Raw genomic sequence first — 23,932 nt, 5'->3', positions numbered from 1 at the left:
TCAGTAGATGCAGCTCCAGGGCTCCAGGGCACAGGGGCTCAGTAGATGAAGCTCAAGGGCTCCAGGGCACAGGGGCTCAGTAGATGCAGCTCCAGGGCTCCAGGGCACAGGGGCTCAGTAGCTCCGCCACACGTGGGATCGTAGCTCCCTGACCAGGGACCAAGCCCAAGTCCCCTGCATTGCAAGGTGGACTCTTTACCACTGGCCACCAGGGAAGTCTCTACCAGAGCGACTTTGAAAGCGACGTGTTCTAACACTATGCATTTCCTCCACTAACAGTTCCTTTGAGTCAGTGCCTCCGTGCCTCAGGGGAAGGAAATCGTGGATGGTGGCACTTTTTTTTTTTAAACTTTATTGAATTTTTTCAATATCATTTCTGTTTTATGTTTTGCTCTTTTGGCCACAGATGGTGGCTCTTTTGTTCCCTTTCTGATCTCCAGCGCTAACTACCTGAAGGATGAGTGAGAACTGTGTGTGTGTGTGTGTGTGTGTGTTTGACTCTCCCAGTTGTGTCCGATTCTTTGAGACCCCATGGACTATAGCCCGCCAGGCTCCTCTTCCATGGGATTCTCCAGGCAAGAATACTGGAGTGGGTTGCCTTTCCCTTCTCCAAGGGACCTTCCCAACCCAGGGATCAAACCCGGGTCTCCTGCATTGCAGGCAGATTCTTTACCATCTGAGCCACCAGGGAAGCCTGAGAACTGGGTGCTTTCCCCAAATGTTGGCTTTGGCTGGCTTTGAGCACGACTGAATGGACCACCCCTCCTCAGATCCTCCCTGCCACCTGCCTGCCCAGGGTGGTGGGGGCACCATTGTCTTCTTCTGGGTCCCGCCAGCCCACGCAGGTGTGTGGGGAGTCCTCCGGGGTGTCTGCTAGCAAGCACCATCAGAACGCTGCCCAGTGTAAGCCATTCCCAGACAATTTCAAAGAGGATTATACCTAACTGCTCCTTGGGAAAGTGGCCATTAAAACAAGACAGGTTAATAGCGAGCCACTCACACGGCCAGAAGTTCTGGAATGATCTGTCTCAGGCAATTACCATCACTTTAATGCCCAGGATGGGTTTATCCCGAAGGGGTCCTGGGCAGATCATCTGCGTGTTTTGAATCTCAACTCCTGCTTCCAGGAGAGGCCTAAACAGGACCTGCACCTGGATGATACTTCTCCATCCTTCTCGTGTGAAGAGCTTGGTGATGGGCCAGGTTGAGCAGAAGACGCCAGGCAGTCACAGCTGTGATGGCGTCTCTGCAATGTGCCCTGAGTCTTAGCACTTTGGCCTCCAGGCACTTAGCTTGCATTCCTCACACCTCTCCCCACACACCTGTCCCCACACACCTGTCCCCACACACTTGTCCCTACACACCTGTCCCCACACACCTGTCCCTACACATCTGTCCCCACACAGCTGTCTCTACACACCTGTCCCCACACACCTGTTTCCATACACCTGTCCCTACACACCTGTCCCCACACACCTGTCCCTACACACCTGTCCCCACACACCTGTCTCTACATACCTGTCCCCATACACCTGTCCCCTCACACCTGCCCCCACACACCTGTTTCCACACACCTGTCCCTAGACACCTGTCCCCACACAGCTGTCTCTACACACCTCTCCCCACACACCTGTTTCCATACACCTGTCCATACACACCTGCCCCCACACACCTGTCTCTACATACCTGTCCCCACACACCTGTCTCCACACACCTGTCCCAACACACCTGTCCCTACACACCTGTTCCCACACACCTGTCCTCACACACCTGTTTCCACACACTTGTCCTTCCACACCTGTCCCCACACATCTGTCCTTTCACATCTGTCCCCACACACCTGTCCCCACACACCTGTCTCTACACACCTGTCCCCACACACCTGTGTCCATACACCTGTCCCCACACACCTGTCTCTACACACCTGTCCCCACACACCTGTGCTCACATACCGGTGCGTTTGTGCCATGACGCCTTTCTCAAGTGCCCCAGTCCTTCTCTCTCGAGTGCCCCAGCCCTCCCCTCTCTCCCTGTGTGGCCAGCTCAGCCGGCATGGTATTTCTCTCAGGGACCTGGGCTGCCTCAGGACTCTCACACTCTCTGCAAACCTCAGCGTTGGCACTTAACTCTGTGTCTCTGCCAGGTATTCGAACGCCCTGCTGTCTCCACAAGCATGTGCAAGCGTTCGAGTTTTCCATCTCCTCCTTCAAGATTTGACCTTTGTCTTGGAGGAAAGGGGAAAATCCTTCCTCATAACAGGGTCAGGAAAGCGTTCTCCTGCTTTATCTTCTAAGCGTTTTCTGGGTTTGCCTTCTCTGTACAGTGCCTAAACCGCTAGGAATGAATGATCTGTAGTGGGCGTGGGCTTCAGTCTCATTTCTTATCAAGGGCATCACCAACTTCCTTGCCACCATTTAAAACATGCCACCCTTCCCCCATCAACCACGGGCCTGAAGTTTCTGTACATTATTTGCATCTGTCTCCAGGCACTGGTTCAGCCACATCGGTCAACGTGTCTTTCCAAATGCCAATCGCTGTGATAATTCTGGGTATTTCCAGTGACGCAAGGCACCCGCTTTGCCCTTCAGGGTTGCTGGGCCTTCTTTGGCTGTTCTTGGTCCCTTGCTCCTTGATTCGCTGTTCAGTTGCTCAGTCGTGTCTAACTCTGCAACTGTAGCACGTGTTCATTCCCACATCGGCTGATTAAGTTCAAACAAAACAAAACAACCCCGAACCTATTGGTGTTTAATGCAGAAGTACCTTGTCTCCAGATGTATTTGAAAAGAACTGGCTTCTTTGCTAAACTGATTTTCCCCCATCAACACAGTATCGTCTTCCTTCATTGGCATCTTCTTAAGTGTGTTTCACTAACATCCAATAATTTGTCCATAAAAAACATGTCCTGAGGACAAGGCAGACATCTTTTTCATCTTCCTATTTCCACATATTCTAAATTGTGTACCTCTAACTACTTCAAGGTGGGTTGTTAAGTTAATCTGGGGACTTAAAACCTTAATGGCAGAATGTCTAGCAACAGAAAGTAGGCTGAAGCCGAGGTAGAAAGGGTTTGATGGGGGTTCCTGCTCCTAAGCCCCTCTAATAATATCTTAATGCCATTCACTGGTGTCGTCTACCCATCCACGATAACAAACATCTTTCACACTGTACAGCTTGCAAAGCATCTCCAAGCTCACAGTATCCAACCCTCCAATATCAGAATCTATCAGGTGAGACCCCAGGAGTATTTTAAAGCAGATGCGTTTCCCCCTTGACATCTTCTGTCCGTGGTCCATCCCTCCCAGGGGGCCGAGTGCTCCCCTTGGAGGATCAGGGGCGAGGAGTCAGGGTCTGCTTCACGGCCACGATGGGCATGTGCTCGTATTTGCCGTCTTGCTCTATGCAGCTCCTTGCTGCGTCACGCCCTTATGTCTTGCCTCATGGTGGTTCCACCTGCATTTCCCTTCTCCAGCAAAGTAAGCAATAAACTTCCTGATCCCTTTCAAAGAAAGAGTCTTTAAAGATTCTAAAAAATATTCTTCAACTTACGTTTTCCCAACTACCAAAATAAGCAATGAGGGATGGCTTTGGCTTCTGTCAATGTCTGGACAGCAGTCCAGAAGCTTCTTTTCCACTTTCATCTTCCTCCCCTAACTTTCCCAGCATAAGGCATGCATGCTGAGTCTCTAAAGTCGTGTCCGACTCTTCAACCCTGTGGACTGTAGCCCACCAGGCTCTTCTGTCCATGGGATTCTCCAGGCAAGAATACTGGAGTGGATAGCCATGCCCTCCTCCAGGGGATCTTCCTGACCCAGGGACTGAACCCGTGTCTCATGTCTCCTGCACTGGCAGGCGGTTCTTTACCTCGAGCACCACCTGGCAGGCCCAACATACATCATAGTCCTTGTTAATATTAACCAGATTTTGGATGATAGATTTTTCTTTCCGAAAAATACATTTTTGACACGTGCCCTTGGCTGCTATCCAGTGTCACAGCATCTGTTGAAGCTGAACCTGCCGCTTACCTGCCTCCGTCCTCCTCCTGTGTTCCTATGCCAGACCTTCTCTGACTTCAACACCCCTGAGCTTAACGCAACCCTCTGCTGCCAGAATACCTTTCCTGGCATTTTCCTTTCAAGACAGATGCCTGGCCCTCTAAGCTAGATGCCTCTGTATTCCCTAAAGCTACAAATGACAGCTGAGGTGCAGATAAAATCCTGAGATCACAGCTTTTCGGTCCTTATCTGCAGACCCTGAAATCCATTCTATTATTTTGAAAGGTAATATTAGAAAGCATGTCTGTAATGGCCTGCTTCTTAGTCTTTCATAAAGAGCTTTTCTTTCTTGAGAAAAACGACATTTTACCCTCATAATTAAAGAAAACAAGGCAGAATGCGAGGTAGGCTTAACAGGCACTTTTTAAAGTTTTATTTAAGAACTCGCCCTCTCCACCCACGGCAGCCTCATCTATGATCACTGCTTCTGGTCCTGTCGCTCTGAAGTTTTATTTGAAAACACCTGCGGCTCTCAGGCTGGCCCTCTCTCCTCTCCCCTGTCTGGCATCTTCCTTCTTTTCTTTCTTAAAGCCTCTTCCTTCTTGTGACACTTTTGTCTCGAGCCTCTTCATTGGTGAGAACCCCCGAGTCGGGTTCCCTGCTCTTTCGGGCCTCTGAAACGCGCTTCGCCGGTCACTGAAATTCTGGGATCTTACAGGTGTTCCTCAACCTCCTCACCCCCGTCCCACTTCTTCCTGCTTTCCGGGAGCTGCATCTCATCACGGTCCTTTGTCCTAAGCGTCCCCCTTCCACCCACAGTGGCCGCCCTACGGGGACTGCGCACCGCAGGAAGTCAACGCCCCACAACCGCCCCCACGCCCCTTCCTGCCTTACAGGCTGTGTGAGCACGGGGGTTCGGGGTGTCGGTGAGGCCGCGGGCGGGAGCCGCGTGCCTCGGCCGAGACGCCCAGCCAGCAGGGCTTTTGATGGGGGCCTCCCAACCTCTTGCTGGCGGGCGGGACTGCGCTGGCTCCTGAACTTTCTGCCGAGTGGGAGCTCACGGGTCCTAGCTTAGTCTCCGCCTCCGGCAGCTTATCCCCGTCCCGTCTTCCTAGTCAGTTTAGCGGGAAGTTGAGCAAGCTGGGGCCGGGGCGGACGCTGCTTTGTCCGAGAAATCAGTGCCGTGGTCTAGAGATGCCCCTGCCCTGGTTTTATTTTTATTAAATAAAATAACTTTTATTTGACTAAAACCCCGACCAGGTTTGATCTTTTTGGCCACACAGTGCGGCATGTAGGATCTTACTTCCCTGACCAGGAATTGAACCTGCGCCCTCTGTGTTGTAAGCATGGGATCTTAACCACCAGGGAAGTCCCAACCATCCAGGTTTTAGCACAAGATCACCCTCCTCACCTTGGTGAAAGTGCCAGTGCCTGGGGGGAGCAAGGACACCTTCCTGGAATCTTCACCTTCCACACAGAGGCTAGAAAAAGGACGGGTCAACTCAGAGGCCAGAGACCCCAGTGATATCACACACACTGCTGAAGACCCTTAGAAATGACTGTGCTGGATTCACGTGGGCCCTTGCTCTAGGGGAGAAAAGACATGTATTTCTTTGCCCGACAACCACATTTTGTTAAAAGTATCGCAGGAGTTTGGAGGACATATAACTGCTGATTTATGTGGGACAAATAACTATTTAATTGCTATCTAATTACATGACAATTAGAATTCCTATCGTGGCCGTGTCCTTAGGTATCTATTTATGGGCTGCGTGAGGCCGCTACAGTGCCCGCAGCCATTAAGAACACCAGGAACTGCGGAGCGGGCAGGGCTGCCAGCTACAGAGCATAATTACCCATGTAATGATTCTCTTATACCCGAGTAATTACAGGCTGGTATTATTTGTGTATTACCATTTATTCACACACCTAATCACAGACTGCTTTCACTAACTGGGACCCGGCCCAGGAAGCGCTGATCAATTTTTTAAAAATAACATAAAAGTCATCTGATGAGAGGCTTGGCTATCGGGCTCCCTTGTGTTCACAAGGGGAGGCAGCCGACGTCTGCAGGGAGGGAGCTGGGAATCCAGACCTGACACCAGGTTCATGGTGGCAAAGCCCACCCGGTCCTTCTGGGTGGAAGGACCCAGACACTGTCCTGGGCATGGCATCCACTTGGGTGGGCTGCTGCGTGGGGCCGTGGCCTCTGCCTGGTGCCCCTCTGCAGGTCGTAGCCCCCGTCGCCCTCTGGCCCAGCACATGCGACGCACCCCGTGTTAGGACTGCCCATCTCCATGCCTGTTGGCTCTCCTGGGCTTTGATGTTCACCATGTCCGGGGCCTAGAGGGGCTTTATTGTTTTCAGTACTGCATGGTGTTGAATTCTGAGCCAGAATTGGGGGTCACTGTGTACCCACCAAACCAGGATGGAGGGACAGGCCTCACAGAGCTCTGACCCAAAATCCCATTTATAAAAGCAATCATTTCTCAGGGTGGGATGTTCTGAGAGATGCAGATGAGCAATATCAAAGGTATTTTCCCCTGAGAATTTCAATCCCATTCTTTACAGCTCTATCCAGCATCTCTTAAATGGCCAGCTCAAAGCAACTGAGGGGGTGACCCAAAAGCCTCAGGAACAGGGTAACCAGAAAGAGGGGCCGAGTGTTTGGCAGTTGCCACACCTGTTAGTGCAATTAACAGAGCTCAACCTTGGATCAGGCATCCCAGGCTGCCTCCCGTATTGTGAGGAGGAGTTGCTGTCTCCCACCACCACCAGCCCCGTGCCCCAGCCCTGCTCATCAGCAGATTCATGTTGGTGCTACATTCGACTCACCCCAGGCTTTGCGAACCAACCCCAGAACTCACTCTCTCTGTCCATCCCATCCCGCCTTTCACAGCCAGCTTCCCTGTGCTCCTGGCGCTGGAGCTGATGTGTACATTCTAGTCAGTCCCCAGGGGCCTGTGACATGGTTGTCCTGGACAGGCCTGGGGACAAAGATGGGTAAGACATGGTGTGGGCCTGGAGGAGCCTTCGCCAGTCTGGGGAAGATGGATGAGATGCACCCTGACGACGAGCTCTGTGCAGGCAGTGGGCTGTGAGTGTGCGTAGGAACAGGCATTAACTGAGCACCTACTATGCACCTGGCTGGGCGCTGGGCCCTTCCCAAGCTTTACCATAGTCTTCCCTTCCTGTGCAGAGAACAACAGGCCCCATTGAGGACACAGGATCTCGAGAGGCCAGTGGCTGCCAAAATTCACCCCACAGCAGTGAGAGGAGGGGAAGGGACCAGTGACAGGTAGATTATCAATGCCCTTAGTTCTGGTCTGGGTTCAGGGCCTGCTGGCATGGGGATCCCCCCTCCCCAGCTCCTCACCCAAAGCCCCCAAGCTCCACTGGGGTCCACATCTGGAACACGGCAGGCAGGGCTCTTCCACGGGAAGGCAAGCTGGTTGAAAAGTCTAGCTGTGAGGTCTTTCTTTCAAGCTAAAAATATACACTTACTGCTGTGTTTAAAGAGACAGGAAGAGAGAGTTTGAGGCTTGAAAGAAAAAATCCTCAGAAAAGGAAATGACTTTTTAAACAGTATAGTTAGAAGTGATTCAATAGGAGCAATGTCAGTAAATGCTGGTGGACATGGGCACAAGGCTGTTCTAGCTTCTACCTGCTCTTACAAAGCCTCATTTACCTGGCTGGGGACTCATCTTTTTCTCACTGTATTCCACCCTGGGTGGGCTGACCCCACCTCTCAGAGAACACATGACCAGACCTGGCCAATCAGAGCACAAGCTCCTTCTGGCCACAGCCACTGCTTCAGGAACAGGTCACACGATCCCAGCCCAGCCAATGAGAGTCTTCCCTGGGATCTGCACTGAAACTACTTGGAAAAGGACCCCTGCTCCTTCTGAGACCATGGTGCTGCAGATCATATGTGTCTGGGGTAGCCAGAGCTCATCTGTTCTGCCAAGTAGCCAAATTGTGCCTAGGACTGAAGGCTGGCTCCAGGAGAGCAAAGTTAAGAAGTGGGGAGACAGACCTTGAGTCCTAACGTCACTATTAAAGGTCCTGGATCAAGCTGTGCCTGAAGGAAGATCTACCCTTGGTCTCCACAGTTACATAAGCCAATGTGTTGCTCTTCCTGTTTGAGTGACTTCATATTACTTGTAATCAAATTAGTCCTGACGAATACAGCATGGGGGGCAGAGGGGAGGGCAAGTATTTATTTGGTGACTGATTTGTCAAAGGAAGACAAGTAGGGCAGAAAACACTAGAAATGGAAGCTGCCACTCCATCCCTCCGGCACCCAAGCCTGACACCACGGGCCGGTCAGGCCTCCTTCCCGCTGCATGAATGTGGCCCCAAGTCCTTCCCATAAAGACTTCCAAGGAGGGATGTAGGTAGGGAGTGATGGTCCAACTCATGTCTCGTTCAGAGGGAGGTGAAGCAGCTCGTCCCATTCTCCCTGCTAATCTAATCCCTGAAAGTACAGGAGACACTTCATTCCTTTGATTTAAATCTTCCCTTGTGTCTAACGATGTCTCAGCCACACCTCTTGGATAAGCCACATGACTTGCCGGATTCCCGGAAACCAGAGTATTTGTATATAAGCGGAGGAAGGGCATGACTGTAAATTACAGGACACTAATGCCAAAGCTGGGTGACAGGCAGATACTGAAGACATGCCTGCAAAGCACTTGCCCTGAGCTTCCCTCTGCGGGCCCTCCCTACAGAGCCAGGAGCAGGGTGGACACGGTAAGAGCCCCTGCCCGGGCGGGGGTCCAGCTGTGCCATGCCCCTGCACCACCCTGACCCTGAAGAATCACTCCATCTCTCTGAGCTGCCGGCTGCTCACCTGTCCGTGGACACCTGTGGCTCAGCCCTTGTGTGGCTTGAGTGGATAATAGTGTCACCAAAACTGCTCCCAGGATTGCCAACGGGATCGGCGCCCCACCCCATGCCCAGCACCCCGGAAAGCACCTTGTGAATCTTCACAGAAATCCCCTGATGACAGCACCCACTTCACCAGCTGGGCTCAGAGGGGCTCAGGAAAATTTCCCAAGTCCCAGTTCTGCCTGGACCACCTGTGTCTCCACTGCCAGGATGTCAGGGGGCCTCCCGTCCTCTCCCCAGGGCTGCTGTAAATGCCTGCTGCCTGAGACAGCACCAGCACGCCCATCATCACCACCAGCGTCCCCACAGACACACCCCTGCCCACTGTCCTCTGTCCCGTCCCCACATTGCAAAGCTCCTTCCATTCCGAGAAGCCCTTGAACCCTCACCCCAATGTCAACGAGACTAGAAGGATGTGAGGCACCCTGGGGCCCCATGGAACCCCATGGTATTGGCTCTCCACAAGCACACACACGGTGGTGTTCCTGGTCCCCACCAACTCGGGGGCCTTGGGACCCCAGGACCCTGGGACCCTAGTGCCTGACTTCCCCGTGGTTGCTGTGGCCAATTACTACAGCCTCGTGACTTAAAATAACACCGGTGTACTGTCTTCATTTCTGGAGGTCTGAGTCTAGGTGTGAGCAGGGCTGGTTCCCTTCTGGAGGCTCCAGGGGAGAATCCACTCCCAGCCTTTCCCAGCTCCTAGAGCAGCCTGCGGTCCTAGGCTCGCAGCCCCTCCCATCTTCAAAGCCAGCAGCATAACACCTTCCAGTCTCCCGGCTCCCTTCTCTCCTGACTCCCCTCAGCCTTCCCACTCTGTGACCATCTGCTTCCCTTGTTACATCTCCTCCTCTGATCCTCCTGCCTCCTCTTATAAAGATTAGTGTGACAACAGGGATTATCCAGGATAATCTCCCAACCTCAAGATTCTTTGCTTAATCACCTCTGCACAGTCCTCTTGGCTGTGAGAGGTAAGGTATTCACAGGTCTGGAGGATTAGGGAGTGGACATCTTTGGGGGTCATGTTTTGACCCTAGCAAGGGGATGGAGAGGTGCCATCTGTCCTAACCACTTTAGGAGAGGGGGGACTCAGGAGCATGTATGTTGAGCAAGAGGAACATGGGGAAAGGCCTGAGCTGGAAGGGAGTGCCCCTTCTGATGGCCAGTTGGTCAGCAGGAAGGAGCCTCTGGGCATGAGAGGAGGCTGGGAGGCAGACAGCCTGGCTTTCACACGAAGAACAATAGATCAGGTGCCCTGGCAGAGCTGAGCTCAGGAAGCTGAGGGATGCAGGTCGGAGAGGACTGGAGTCATGAGGCAGCCACTGGGGTGAACCAGGCAAGAGGGAGGGGTAGCTCGGGCGGGGGTGGCAGAGGGGATGGAGAGAGGCCCAGGGCACTCACGAGCGTCTGCAGTGTGCGGGGTGTAGAGAGAGGGTAAGGGAGAAGGCAGTGCTAACGACCACCCTCGGGGTTCTGCTTATGTGCCCGAGGGGATAAAGGGCTGGAGACCAGCTGACACATTACAGCAGGAGGCAATTTTGTAGCCTTGGGGTGGAGCCACGGCAGTGGTTTGGGGAGGTGGGGACCCAGTACTGGTGCTAAATAAATGGATAAATAAAAGATCGCAGAAGCTGGAGGTGCTCTTGTTTCTCAAGGGCCTCCTTGTTGAGATCGGGTTTCCCTTCCCCAGAAATCACATTCAATTTTAAGCCGCTTTTACCAGGCTATGGCCCGTCAAGCTTCCTAAGAGCCCACACCGCACAAGGACAAACTCTTCGCCTGCGTCTCTTTTCTGAGCATTTGTCTTTGAAGGGGAGAGAGATGAAATTCAGGCTGCGGCCAACAGCTGATCCGAAGCGGTTTTCTTAAGCGCGGATTCTTAATGGGGAAGCTGATCAGGGGCACCAAGGGGAGCTAGAATGGGGTCTGTGCTCTTCAGGAGGCTCACACCAGTTGCCTGCAGCCTGGGGGCAGCATCTCCTCCACCACAAGACGCAGGACACAGCACCTGACCTTCAGTGCCAAGTGGCACGCGCGGGTCCCCCTGGCAGCCCCGGGGCATGAGAGAAATAAACCATCGCCTCCTCTCCCACCCAAAGGACAGCACTGTCCATCATGTCCTGCGTCTTGAGCCAGCCAGGGCTTCCATCACCACAATGGAGGCCACATCCAATACAGAGACGCAGGACCACAATGGGCTGGTGGGGGGTGTCTGCACCACCTACGAAGAGAAAGGAGCTTTCCTATTCCCGGGCTCCCTATGGGCAGGCTGGAGGTGCAGCTGAGCAATGCCCCCTCTTTCCGGCATCCAAGATGGGGGAGAAACAGCAGGGCCAAGGGGGAGGCGGGCACTGGATTGAGCGTCCATTCCTTGTTGGCCGACCTGGAGGCCAAGACTCTCAAGGCATCTGAGCTCCACGGGATGGTGATCGGCTGCCTCCCAGGGGCTCTGAGATGTGGCAACGCTGGTTCTGGGCCAGCCAAAGAGGCGCACCTTGGTTTGCCCTGAAGGCAGAGCCACCCAAAGGCTTTAATTTATCAAGGAAGGCCGGCAGGTCCAGCAAACACCAGAGCCTCCCAGGGCCTGCAGCAAGGAAAGAGTAGACTCATGCAACGTGGGCCCCCGAGAGACGTGTCCAAACCCTGCTCACCACCCCATCGCCTCGCCTGTGGGCTCCTGTCTTTTCGCCTCTAACACAGTGGCCACAATCACTGCTTTGGGGATGCTGCTGTGCCCTTGGGCGACCCCCTGTGGCTCCCAGCCCAGCCCTTCTGCCCCTCACTCCACCAGCCTGGAAGGACAGACCCGTGAGCACGGGGAGCAGTGAGTGGACCGCCGCAGGTGTGCGTCAGGAGGTCCCTGGAGCCTGCGAACCCGGATGGAGTCCCTGACACACAGGTGGCCAGCCGCCGAGATGCACCCGCATGGCCTTTTTGATACGCTCGAGTTGAGTTGTGGTTGTGGCTTTTTAGACTCTGCATTACCTGCAGAAGAGAGAATAAACCCAGGATCCTTTTCCTTCTCTGTTTATCAGCTCCAGAGGCCAGAGCCCAGGAGGTGTGTTTTCTGAGAAGGCTTTTTTCCTTCTCTCTCCTCTCTCCTGGCAATAATCTACTGGTTTCAGGAGAGCATCATTTTCCACACATTAGCTGGGGATTTGAGGGCTTCACTCCATGTCTGAGATGGAAGCTCAGTGCACCGTCAGGCCCAATTGAACTATTTTTCTCCTGGACGGGACGGGATGCCTAGCGCTCCAGGGAAATGGAGACCATCGCTGATTGGAAGCGAAGGCCTGTTTACCTCTGGTCTACTTTCCCCTGCCCTGCAGGCCCCAAGCTGGCCTTGTTTTCCCACCAGGCAGGGGCTCCTACTCCTGGTAACTGACCTCTGGGATCTGGCACCAAGCCGGGGCAGGGGGTGATGCCTGGGGACTGCAAGGGCTCTCCAGGAGCCTTGACTTTGTTCTCAGAGAGCCGAGGGGGTGGGGATGAACACGCCACCCTGCTGGCCTCATCTTGTAGCTGAGGCTGACCAGAGAGCTCTGGAAGGAAGGAGGCCTGGGAGGCCTGCCCAGGCCGAGGGGGCCCCTGAGATCCCCCAGGATCAGAACCACAGAGGGCACATGTGACTATTCTGTACCACGAGCCCTGATCACTGTCTCCCACTCTGGCCTGGCCAACCTGAGGGATCCTGTGCATCACCTCTGGATGCCATGGGCATCAGAAGATGCCCAGGAATTCAGCCTTCCCATCCTGGGCTCTTCATACGCCCCCTAAGGCCTGCCACCTCTCCAGGGCCCTCCCGTGTCCCTGTTAACCCACTGCTCAGACCAGAAGGCTGGGGCATCTTCTAAACACAACACATCTCCTGACTGTGTCCTTGTCTTCCCCATGAACCCGCCCACCTAGCTTCAGCCTCTTTATCACTCAGCTGGACCCCACCAGTGTTGGAGCCACAGCAGATGCTCATCAGATGGCTGGATGAGTGAATGGATGGGTGGGTGGATGGATGGGTAGGTGGATGGGTGGGTGGGTGGGTGGATGGATGGGTGGGTGGATGGATGGGTAGGTGGATGGATGGTGGGTGGATGGATGGGTGGGTGGATGGATGGGTGGGTGGGTGGGTGGATGGGTGGGTGGGTGAGTGGATGGGTGGGTGGGTGGATGGATGGGTGGGTGGATGGATGGGTGGGTGGGTGAGTGGATGGGTGGGTGGGTGGGTGGATGGATGGGTGGGTGGATGGATGGGTAGGTGGATGGATGGTGGGTGGATGGGTGGGTGGGTGGGTGGGTGGGTGGATGGGTGGGTGGGTGGGTGGATGGATGGGTGAGTGGATGGATAGGTGGGTGAATGGATGGGTGGGTGGGTGAATGGATGGGGAATAGATAGATGGATGGATGGGTGGGTGGGTGGGAGAATGGATGGATGGGTGCCTGGATGAATGCATGGATGGGTGGGTGGATGGATGGATGGGTGGGTGGGTGGATGGGTGGGTGGATGGCTGGGTGGTTGGCTGGATGGGTGGGTGGGTGGATGGGTGGGTGGATGGCTGGATGAGTGAATGGATGGATGGGTGGATGGATGGATAGGTGGGTGGGTGGATGGGTGGGTGAATGGATGGGTGGGTGGGTGGATGGGTGAGTGGGTGGATGGGTGGGTGGGTGGATGGATGGGTGGGTGGTTGGGTGGATGGGTGGGTGGTTGGGTGGATGGATGGGGAATGGATAGATGGATGGATGGGTGGTGGGTGGGTGGGTGAATGGATGGATGGGTGTCTGGATGAATGCATGGATGGGTGGGTGGATGGATGGGTGGGTGGGTGGGTGGATGGATGGATGGGTGGGTGGATGGATGGCTGGGTGGATGGATGGCTGGGTGGATGGATGGATGGATGGGTGGGTGGATGGATGGGTGGGTGGATGGCTGGGTGGATGGATGGATGGATGGGTGGGTGGATGGATGGGTGGGTGGCTGAATGAATGCATGGATGGGTGGGTGGGTAGGCAGGTAGATGGGTGGAGAGTGGCTCTCCCTCAGTCCACTCCAGTCTCCCCATCACAGCAAAAGAGCTTTCTTAAAAAACAGGCAAGCCAGCACATCTGATCTCATCCTGAGGACTCCTCCAGTCTCGCCCTTGAGAACAGCCGACCCAGATGCTCCCAGGGGGCCTGGTCCCCCAACGGGTGGCCTGCAGGCATCCTGCCTGGAGAGCACTCTCTGGACATGACTCACTTTGCAAGCAAGCAGGAGCACAGGGCACCATGAGCATTCCCTGGGAGGCAAGCATCTCCAGGAGACCTGCCCCCTCCCGCCCCAGAGAGCCGATGCCACCGGCACCTTGTCCCTCCCCGCCTCCCACTGGTGGAGCACACTCACTCCAAGGGAGCACCTGGTGGCTGCCGAGGGGTTTCTCATGGAGGTGGCAGCCCCCCGGTGGGCGCAGGCCCAGAGAGGCAGCCTGAGTGTTAGCACTGACCGCAAGGGCACCACACCCGGGTGCCCATGTCCCTGAACTGCAGCAGGCCACAGACACGGGGGTGGCCAGCTCTGCAGCTGCCCAGGACAGGCGTGGACACCCCTGAGCTTGCCACCTGAAGCTCAGTGTGATCTCAAGCCCATTTCCTGACAAGGAGATGGCGGTCCCCCTAGGTTGATGGGAGGACAGAGCAGGGGTCCAGGCTCAGGCCTGACAACGCCATCAGAAAGATGCGGAGTGATGGGGTTGGTCCTCCCAGAGTCCCCGCTGCGTGGGCATTGTGCCCGCAGGCCACGCACTGGCCTGGCTAGGTGGAGGGGCACCAGCCTCTGGTGCTGTCTGACACACACGCAGCATCCTTGCCACAGGGGCCAGCATTGTGCTACCCTGTGCGTTTCCTGTGACCCCCAGTTACACCCCAGAGAGCCAGGACGGGGAGATACTGGCAAGCGAACCCCCTCAAGCCGGGTCCTCCCCAGCTCTGTGCCTCAGCCCTTTCTGGTCAGATGCTTCTGCGGAACAGGGAGACGCTGGTCAACACTCTAGAAGAAGATTTCAAAACAACAGCCACGCAACCCATCTCAATGAGAGGAGGAATGAAATGAAGGCCTTGATGCTTAGCACAGTCTTTGAAACACTAGAGCATACCCGGGCTTCCAAGCTCCCAGGAAACAACCTCTGACTGTTTGGCATGGAGGTGGGGGTTTGGGGGGTGCAGCAGGCATGCCTTGGGCCTGCTACTCTTAATGTGGGCAGGTCAGACAGAGACCGCCCCACCTCGGAGTCCTCTGAGTGACAGCAGGAGGGTCTGCGAACGGCCAAGGCCATGGGACGGGGCTAACTTCGGCTCCCTGCTGAGGGCAGACCCCCCCCCCCCCACCCCGCCATGCACTGCGGAGGCCACAATGAAGAAGCAAGACAAGGGAACTGAGCCAGGAGGTCAGCTGCGAGAAGGGGGCGGGGTTCATGCCAGAAAAGGGCGGAGCCTCCACAGCAGGGAGGGGGCGGGGCCTCTGCGCTGGAGGGGCGGGGCCTACAGATAGGTGGGCGTGCATTCCAGGATGGGGCGGGGTCTCTACAGAGGGAAGGGTCTCTATACTAGCAAGCGGGCTCAGAGTTGGAGGCTAGGTTTGGGACAAAACCCCAAGTATTTGAGGAGAGATAGAGACAGAGGCTGGAGAAGGACCTGACGACCCACTCCAGTATTCTTGCCTGGGAAACCCCGTGGACAGAGAAGCCTGGCCGGCTACAGTCCTTGGGGTCGCAAAGAGTCGGACATGACGGAAGACACCGAAGCCACAAAACAACTGTTAACAAGAGACAGAGGCAGAGATGGAGACACAGAGCGTGCCCATTGCCTGTCCTACACGTGTGGCCTTAGGGAAGACCCTGGACCTGTTGGTTCCTTCGCCTGTGAGATGCTGCACAAGCCCTGACTTTACAGGGGGTTGCAGGGATCAGAGGTAGCCTACGTAAGACTCCTAATACAAGGCCTGCTACTTTGAGGGCCTTCGGAACTCATGCCATTCTTCAGGACGACCAGTCTCTTCCCAGGCACGGTTTGTACTCTGTGACACTGAGTTTCGAGAGAGAGAGATTTGTGGCCTGATTCATTTCCATCCTGAGTGCCTGGCCCATGGCAGTTTCTCAGGACGTCTTGAGTGAGTGAGCAGAATGAACAAGTAGGTGAATTGATGGAGATCTTGTCCTGACCCCGTGCCTCCCAAATGAGGAGCCAAGGCCCCAGGAGGGCACCTGCTGGTGGATGGGCCAGGGGTCCTGAGGCTTAAAACTGGAGCCTTCTCCTGGGTCATCAGGTTAACAGAGATTTTTTCTGTTGAAAGTGTGTGTCTCTGTGTGTGATTTTAGCATTCAAACCAGCGCTGATACATCATGAAGTAAAGTGAAAATTCACATGAATTTTTAATATAAACCATGACACTTGAAAGCAATTCCATGTCCCAGCCAGCTCCCCTGGGCTGTGACTGCACACCCTCTCGCCCTGCCAAGGGGTTTTCCGGGCCGAGTCAGAAACACGCTGTAGTCCAAAGCTAAATCGGGAATTCAGACAGCACAGAAGGCATACGGGAACATTGAGGGGTCCTCAGGGCCCCCAGGGTCTCAGGTCATGCCGTGACAATGGTAGAATGTCGTGCCCATGGGTATCAAGGCAGGAGCTCTGGTTATACTACAGGCAAGACAAAAATAAAAGGATATTCATTTTGTAAGACAGGTTGCAAAGTGGTCTCTTAAGGGGCTATAAAGTGCTGCTTAGCCTGTAATTGTTGCTAAATGGACTCCTAATAGCATTCACATCTTCCTGCAAAACCTATCCATTGCTGGTCACTGCAGAGATAGACCCTCCACTCACGCTCACACAGGCGCCCCTGCAAATAAAGGACCCGGTCTTTTCCCAGATCAGACTCACGCTGGGGTAACCTCTTGCACCGGAAGGGCTCACTTTGGGCCCTGTTCTTATTCCTCCCACAGAAATGCAGCAGGAAGAGAGGTTTGGTCTCCCAGGGCTCCACCAGAGCCTCAAAGGCTCAAGAAGGTTTGCACTGTCTGTCCAGCTCACCTCCGTATCCCAGGGCCCAGCGAGGTGTTTAATCTGCATCTGATATCTGCACCATGCCGCAGGTACTTAAACTACATCTGGTATCTGTCCCGCATAGTAGGTGCTTCATCTGAATCGGATATCTATAAGATTGAGCCGAGGGTTCTCACTCTGCAGAAGCAAGCTTGTCGCCTGGCGTATAGTAGGACCTCAACCCACATCTGCTGAATGGATGGGGGTTGGTGTTGAGATGGAACGTGGAGACCTGGTGGAACCTGCCCCCTGCAGAGAAGCCAGCACACGCGGTGGACAGAGCAGAGTCTGGGCTCTGCCCGCGGGGATCTCACTCCCCACCTGCCGCTCCTCCGCGGGGAGGAGCCCAGGAGAGTCCAGAATCCTGGAGCTGGGAGGGGCTTTGGAGAACCCCTAGTGCAACCTCTTCATCTTACAGAGGGGGAAACTGAGGGCTGGAGGAGAAATGGGATCTTCCAGAGTCAATTAGCTCAGCCATGGTCAGATGGGGTCTGGTCCAGCCACCACCCATTACTGACACCCCTACCTCCAGCAAAGCGGGCTGGGCTGGGCTGAGCTGGGCTTGTACTGACATGGGGCCCCCTATCTGCTCCCTAGAACTTTGCTGCAGGGTGCCTGGTGAGCTCGAGGGTATGATAGAGCATGCTCTGGCATCCAGCAGAACTGGATCTGAACCTTGCTCAATGCCAAGTACAGACACAATATGTTCACTGCATTGGTGACAGCTGAGCTACCCCACCAGCTGGGTGACCTGGACAACTCGCCCAGCTTCCGCGAGTCTCTGTTTGCTCATCTGAGCAATACAGGTGATGATGCAAACCCCCGTCATGCCCTGCGTCCACATAAATAAATGACGATGACTGACATCCGGTGCTGGACCAGGGCCTGGCGTACTCTGCATGATCGCCAGGGCGGGGCTGAGGAACGGGAAGCACAGACGAGCGAACGCATGGATACAATCAGAGGACGTTTCTGCTTTTCCTGACAGGGCCCCATCCCAGCCCCAGTCCAGCCCGCTGCTCCCATGTATCCTGAGAATCGGCTGAGTGCTGACATGGTGTGCCGTGTGCCTGGGCTGCTCCCCGACCCCTAGGACCACCCTTCAGAAGTTCGCAGACCAGCACGTGGCCCCCACGTCTCTCCTCCACCCTCCCCGATCCCTGTGGCTTCTGGCTCTTCATCTGACATGGTCTCACATCAGCCTTTTCAGTAACAGCGACTGTGGTTTTCTGCTTCCCGTATCTCTTGAGAATCAGCTGAGCGCTAAGGCTGTGCATTTAGAACACACAGTGACATCACAGGTGGCAGACACTGGGAAGGGGACCCCTCTGGGAATTGTCCGTCAGTATGTACCTTGAGTAGCAATAAAATGAGCGAGGTGCTTTCTGCATTCACTTGTCGCGTCTTCCCGTGATCATCACCCCATTAAGAGATGAGACACCTGGGGACCTCCCTGATGTCCCCTGGCTGGGGGATCATGTCAGAGCTGGAATGAGGACAGGGGTCCCCAGTTTAGGTGTGGCTCCCTGGGCCCCCTCAAATTCAGGGGGCCCCAGGCAACCCCAGGAAGAGCCCAGCACACCATGGGCCCGCCACACCTGCTCTCCCAGGTGCAGGGGGAATCCGGGGATCAGAAAAAACTACGAGGCAATGGCATCCATTCAGCAGGACCAGCTGCTGCTTGTGACACTCACTCACTCATTCATTCATTCCTTCAGCATCAGCTGAGTGCTTGTGCAGGGCACAGGCCTACCCCCAGCGGTATTTCCAGGCTAAATTCTCAACTACCCTCTCAAAGGCATCACTGATCAGTGTTCTCCTTTCCTCTAAATATGCAAACTTCTCCCTGCCTGCACCCCTGTCCAGATGTTGTCTGCAGAGGAGGCTCTGCTTCGTGCCCCAGTTGGAGCACCCCCCCATCTGCCCGAGCCCCTGGGGGATCAGCATGGATGCCTCACTCCTGGTGCCCTTGGCCAGCTCGGATGCCCTATCTGAAGCGCCCTTGCTGAGTTCCTGCCCAGCATCTCATTAACGCCCACCCCACCGCCTTTGCCCTGGCAGCTGCTGCACACAGGGCCAGGGTCGGTTTGTCCTTCCTGCTGTAGGCCTGGCTCTACATGAAGCCTTCCCTGGCCTCCTGGCCTCGGAGACACCCTGCTCCATGTCTGCACCGTTGCCTCTGCCTGTCTCGTTTCCAAAGGTGGACACAGCCTTTGGGGCCAGCCCTGGAGCCACGGTCACACCCCAGCTGGCGAGGCACAGTGGGGTCTCCTCTCACAGGAACCACGAGCAGCAGCTTGGGGATGGCTTCAGGGCCAGGCTGGTCAGACAGACAGAACTTGGGGGATGCAAAGGGGATGAGTGGCGTGACCTCCTGTGTCCACTGCTGCCTAGAGTCTAGAGGTGGACGGGGCTCTCTAGCCTGGGTCAGCACCAGCCCCCAGGAGCCCTCCTTGGCCTCACCTCTGAGTCACAGTGACCCCAGGAAGAAAGAAGACAGCAGGCAGGAGGCAGGGTGTCTGTCCTTGCTCGTCCCAGCACTCAGCTCTCGTGGCCGATGAAGGGCCTCCATGCTCTACACGCTATTGTGCCCAGGCTAGGCTGGGGTGCTGCCTGGGCGTATCCCTCACTCACCACCCCCCCAAAGAGAGCCCTGCGGCTCAGAGGGTGGGGGCGGCACTCAGGAAAGGCGAGCTGCTCACAGCAGAATGAGGGTTTGAGTCCAGCTGTCTTCTTACCAAGCTGGGCTGGAGTCGGACACGGGATGAAGACCGCTCGGGGGCAGATGGGGCTGAGCTGTGGATGCTGTGAGTGTGGTGGTGGTAGTGGGTGGGGGCCATTCCCTCCCACTCACTGTCATTCTCCACAAAGGAAACTCCCAGCTTTGGACCCGGGTGAGGCTGGGGTCAAATCCAGGTCTCCCACCACCAGCTGTGTGATGATTGGCTGGTAGCCTCACCTTCCTAGGCCTCAGTTTTCTGCCCTGGAAAATGGGATACTAACCCCTCCTTTCCAGGAACAGAGTGAGACCGTGCATGTGAGGACGCCAGGCAGGGTCTAGGGACACTCAGGCACTGGGGAAACCACCCCCTGCCTTTCTCTCTTCAGTCCCGAGCCCCCTCCAGGCACCAGTGTCCCCATGGGTGTGCCCCTCCCCCCAGCAGCCCTCCGCATCTCCGCATTCCCATTCTGTCCATCGAGAGACCTTCACAGCAGTAAAAGTCAAGGAAAGGGGAGGGGGGACGACCTGCAGAAAGCTGACGTCGCATTAAAAGGTGCCACCGAGGTGACCTGGACAGCAAATGGCCACACACACCAGTTCCCATGTTCCGTAAAACCCTGCAAAGGGGCCTTGATCCCTGCAGAACCTGCCAAGTGCACGCACACACCAACTCCTCTGGGCCCAGTAACCCACCATCAGTTTAACCATCACACCCTCCAGTGCCCTCCGCATGGAGCCCTCTGGCATCTGTGACTCCCTTCCTGGGATGTCCTCAGCCTACACAGGCCTTCCCAGGCTTTACGCTGCTCCGCCCTGTCCATTAAAGTCACCGTCAGAGCCTCTATCCATGCCCGTGAGCTGCCCTCGTGCGAGCAAGTATCACGCTCTGTGTTCTAATCCCCAGTTTGGGGTTACACCCCATTCCCCAGGAGGTGCCTGGCCTGTCCAGGTCCCTCTCTGTGACACGGATCTGTTTCTCTGGAGGGAGTCAAGCATGCAGGACAGCTGGGGACACACCCGCGGTGCTTCCTCTGACCCATTCTGGGGTCCTAAGGGGGCCAGGAGGCAACCCTGGCTTTGCAAAAGCCCAAGTTCTCTTAGAACTTGGCACGAGTGGCAGTACCTGGAAATGGCCAAGTTCCCTGACCCACAACCAGGCAGAGAGCAGAGTCAGGAGACTCTTTCAGGCCAAGAAAACAGAAAGTAAAGTTCAGATGAAAAACCAAATCAACAACAACGAAAAAAGGCAGGAGATCAGACTGCTTTTCGCTGCTTTGCCAGGACTCCAGGCCAGAAAGACTCTTTCTTCCCTCTAGAGCAGCCACTACACCCCCCAACCCCTACTCTGCCTGGATGGAGGCTGGCCCAGGGCAGGCGCAGACACAGACACCAGGACAACCTTCCCTGCCCTCTGGCCCAGCCGCGGTTTTAAACCTCTTTGTCCAAATGAACTCAGGTGGAAGAGCGATGAGAGACACAGAGAGCTGAGAGGTTGACCCCTCGCCTGCCTTCAGGGCTCCAGGGGAGCAAGGTGACCCCCCCCTCCACCCCGCCCAGAGAGGCGGCGGGCGCAGCGCCTACCTTCCTCTTGTTAGTCGGGCAGATGTAGAAGTTGTCGATGACGGTGGTGACGCCAGGCTGGAGGGTGAGCTTGGTGTAGGACGTCCCGAAGTCCGACGACCTGGGGGGGACAGGACGACAGCTGTCAGCAACGGGTCCCCGCCACGCCTGTGTGTACTGATGGTGTCCGGCACAAGCTGTGTGCCAGGGGTCTCTGGGACACCCAGGGCACGCCCAGCACTGTCTTCCAGCGAGCTGCCTGCCCTGGGCATTCCACAGGGCCCCACCTGTCCGCGGTCTGTGCGAGTTCATTAGGAAGGGCCTCTCAGGTCCTGGCCACGTTATTTTGACTCCTCAGAAAACCCTGACAGATTATGTCCTCACGTCCATCTTGCAGAGGGCCAGAGGGGAGCTGTTCCTGCCTGAAATCACTCAGCTAACAGGTGGCCAACTCAGGACGTGCACACTAGCCTGCCCATGAACAGCTGGTGCCCTGTTTGTTCTACAGAAGGTCCTGAGTCCTTCTGCTTGTCCATTTCCCTTTCTGGACTGTGAGGTCCTCCAGGAAGCTGCACCCTCCTGCTTGACCACGTGCGCCCCCAGGGGCCCTGGGAATCAGACCCCTGTCCTCGAGCCAGCTGGTGGGTGTCAGCACCCACTCTACTCAGCAGGGCCTGGGGGTCAGTCCCTCCTGCCCAGGGGCCCACGTTCCTGTCTGTAAGGCAAGGGCTGCAGGAAGGAACCTCCGAGCTCTAGCCTCCACCCAGAGCAGCCACAGCAGCGGAAGAGATATAGGCATCAAGGGCGATTTCACAGCAGCCAGCGCATTGGGACACGGAATTAATCCCATGTTAAAGCTCAGCACCCTCAGCTGAGCTCAGCTCAGGGACCCTGGGCCCAGCGCTCCTTGGGACCAGCTAGTTAAAAAGTGCAGTGACCGCAGAGCCGGAGGCACAGTCCAACCCGGGTGGCACTTTCCACCCCCTCCCTAAACCGACATGTGGAGTCCCAGAGGCCTCAGTTTCTCCCAGAGCATCTGGTCTTCTGACCGGTCAGGAAGATCACCCCGAGGTGGGGACATGGACAGGAGCGGGCACCAAGGGTTGCTGAGGCCCGCTGAGCTGGTGCCCCTTGGACCTATCCATCTGACCACCACTGAGACAGTCTTGGACGGAGCCGAGCTCCAGGGCTAAGGGCGGCTGATCTCAGCTATTGACGGGGCCTGTGTGGGGCCTGGGCTGCAGGTGGCCAGGGCAGCCCCTTGCCCTCTCTGGACCCATCGGAGGGCTGGGTCTGGCTGTGAGTCTCAGGCTCCCCCAGTGTGGCCGGGGTCCAGGGGGAGGCCTGGAGCTGCCCAGGTGAGTGCCCCACCCCACCGGCAGTGCTGTAGCTGCACCCCGTCATAGGACATCCTCACCTTTCTACAGGGATGTGCTTCCTCCCTGCCTCTTCCCTAAGCCTGCCCTTTCCCTGAGGCTCCAGAAAGATGGGTCATGTTTATGGCCCTGGTGCTCAGTGGCGCCTTGTCCCCAGAGGTCAGGTCCCTCAAAGGCCTGAGGTCACAAGGTCCTTCCCCAGGCCGGGACAGAAAGCAGCCCCTGTGCCCCCTGACTCCCGGGAACACCAGCAGGGGCTGCCCAACCCCATTCTCCTTCCCCCAACAGGATCCTCTGACTCTCTACACGCTCCCCTCCCCAGGTGACATTAGGGAAGCACTTACTCTCAACACCATGGAGAATTGATTTTCCTTGGGGAAGGAGGAAGCTGGAGGCCCAGGGAGGAATCGATTTAAAGACCCAGGAAATTCCAGAACCCCCAGGGAAACAAACAGCTGTGCTTGGAAGCTCTTGCCTGGCAACCTCCAGCCTCTTGATCCCCTCCTCTCTCCCTCCCACCTCCAACAAGCCACCTCTAAGACCTGTGATCTCTGCCTTCCAGACACTTGGCCACCTACGGTTCCCTCCATCCAGACACCTCAGCCCAGCTGCCTCCCTTCCCCCATCTGTGGCCACAGCAGCCTGTTCACACCTGCTTACTCAAGGGTACCTGCTGGTGTGAGCCCTCAGCAGGGAGAGAGTGGGACCCAGGCCCTGCCACCTGGGAATCTCTATTCTATCAGGGCCTGGGAGGTGGCTGGTAAAGAAGCAACAACACAGCTCTGTCAAAGGAGACAAGGACTCGGAAGAAGCAGACAGGGTGAAGGACAGAGAGGGCAGTGAGTGCTGTCTCAGAGCGTGGCAGGGAAGGCCCCTCAGACACTGGGCTGAGATGGGAAGGAAGGAAGAGAGGGTGCTGCGTGCCAGCTACAGACACCAAGGACTGCCAGCCACCCCCAGGAACTCAGAGAGAGGCAAGGAACAGATTTCCCCTAGATCCTCCAGGAGGACCCAACCCTTCCAACACCCAGAACCCAGGCTTCCAGTCTCCAAACTGTGGACCACAGTTTCCGCCTGAAGGCAGTATGGTACTTAATATGACAACCCCAGAAGCTAGCACTGTTCCAGGTAGACGGAGGCACAGGTGCAAAGGCCCAAGGACAGGGCCCCCTCTCCCCTGTCCTCTCTGGACAGGGAAGATGGGGTCTGTTCAGAGCAGAGTCCAGCTGTGAAAGCATCAGGAATGCCTCACCCTCAGGACAATGCAATCCAATTCCTCAAATGGCTGTTAGCACCAAGTTCCAGGCCGCTTGCCAGGGACTGGG

At 56.0% G+C, this 23,932-nt stretch overlaps 1 protein-coding gene across 1 annotated transcript in view; it reads right to left on the bottom strand.

Moving 5' to 3' along the window:
* Positions 1-23,932, bottom strand: part of SORCS2 (sortilin related VPS10 domain containing receptor 2) — a 506,368-nt gene that overhangs the window by 175,142 nt on the left and 307,294 nt on the right. Inside the window, exon 3 of the mRNA XM_068975604.1 lies at positions 21,253-21,352. Coding sequence (XP_068831705.1) covers positions 21,253-21,352 — 100 coding nt within the window. The remainder of the gene's footprint in view (positions 1-21,252; positions 21,353-23,932) is intronic.

Source organism: Capricornis sumatraensis, chromosome 7, assembly GCF_032405125.1.
Source record: "Capricornis sumatraensis isolate serow.1 chromosome 7, serow.2, whole genome shotgun sequence".
In the NCBI taxonomy this organism is placed as follows: domain Eukaryota; kingdom Metazoa; phylum Chordata; class Mammalia; order Artiodactyla; family Bovidae; genus Capricornis; species Capricornis sumatraensis.
This window is presented reverse-complemented; position numbering and strand designations above follow the sequence as displayed.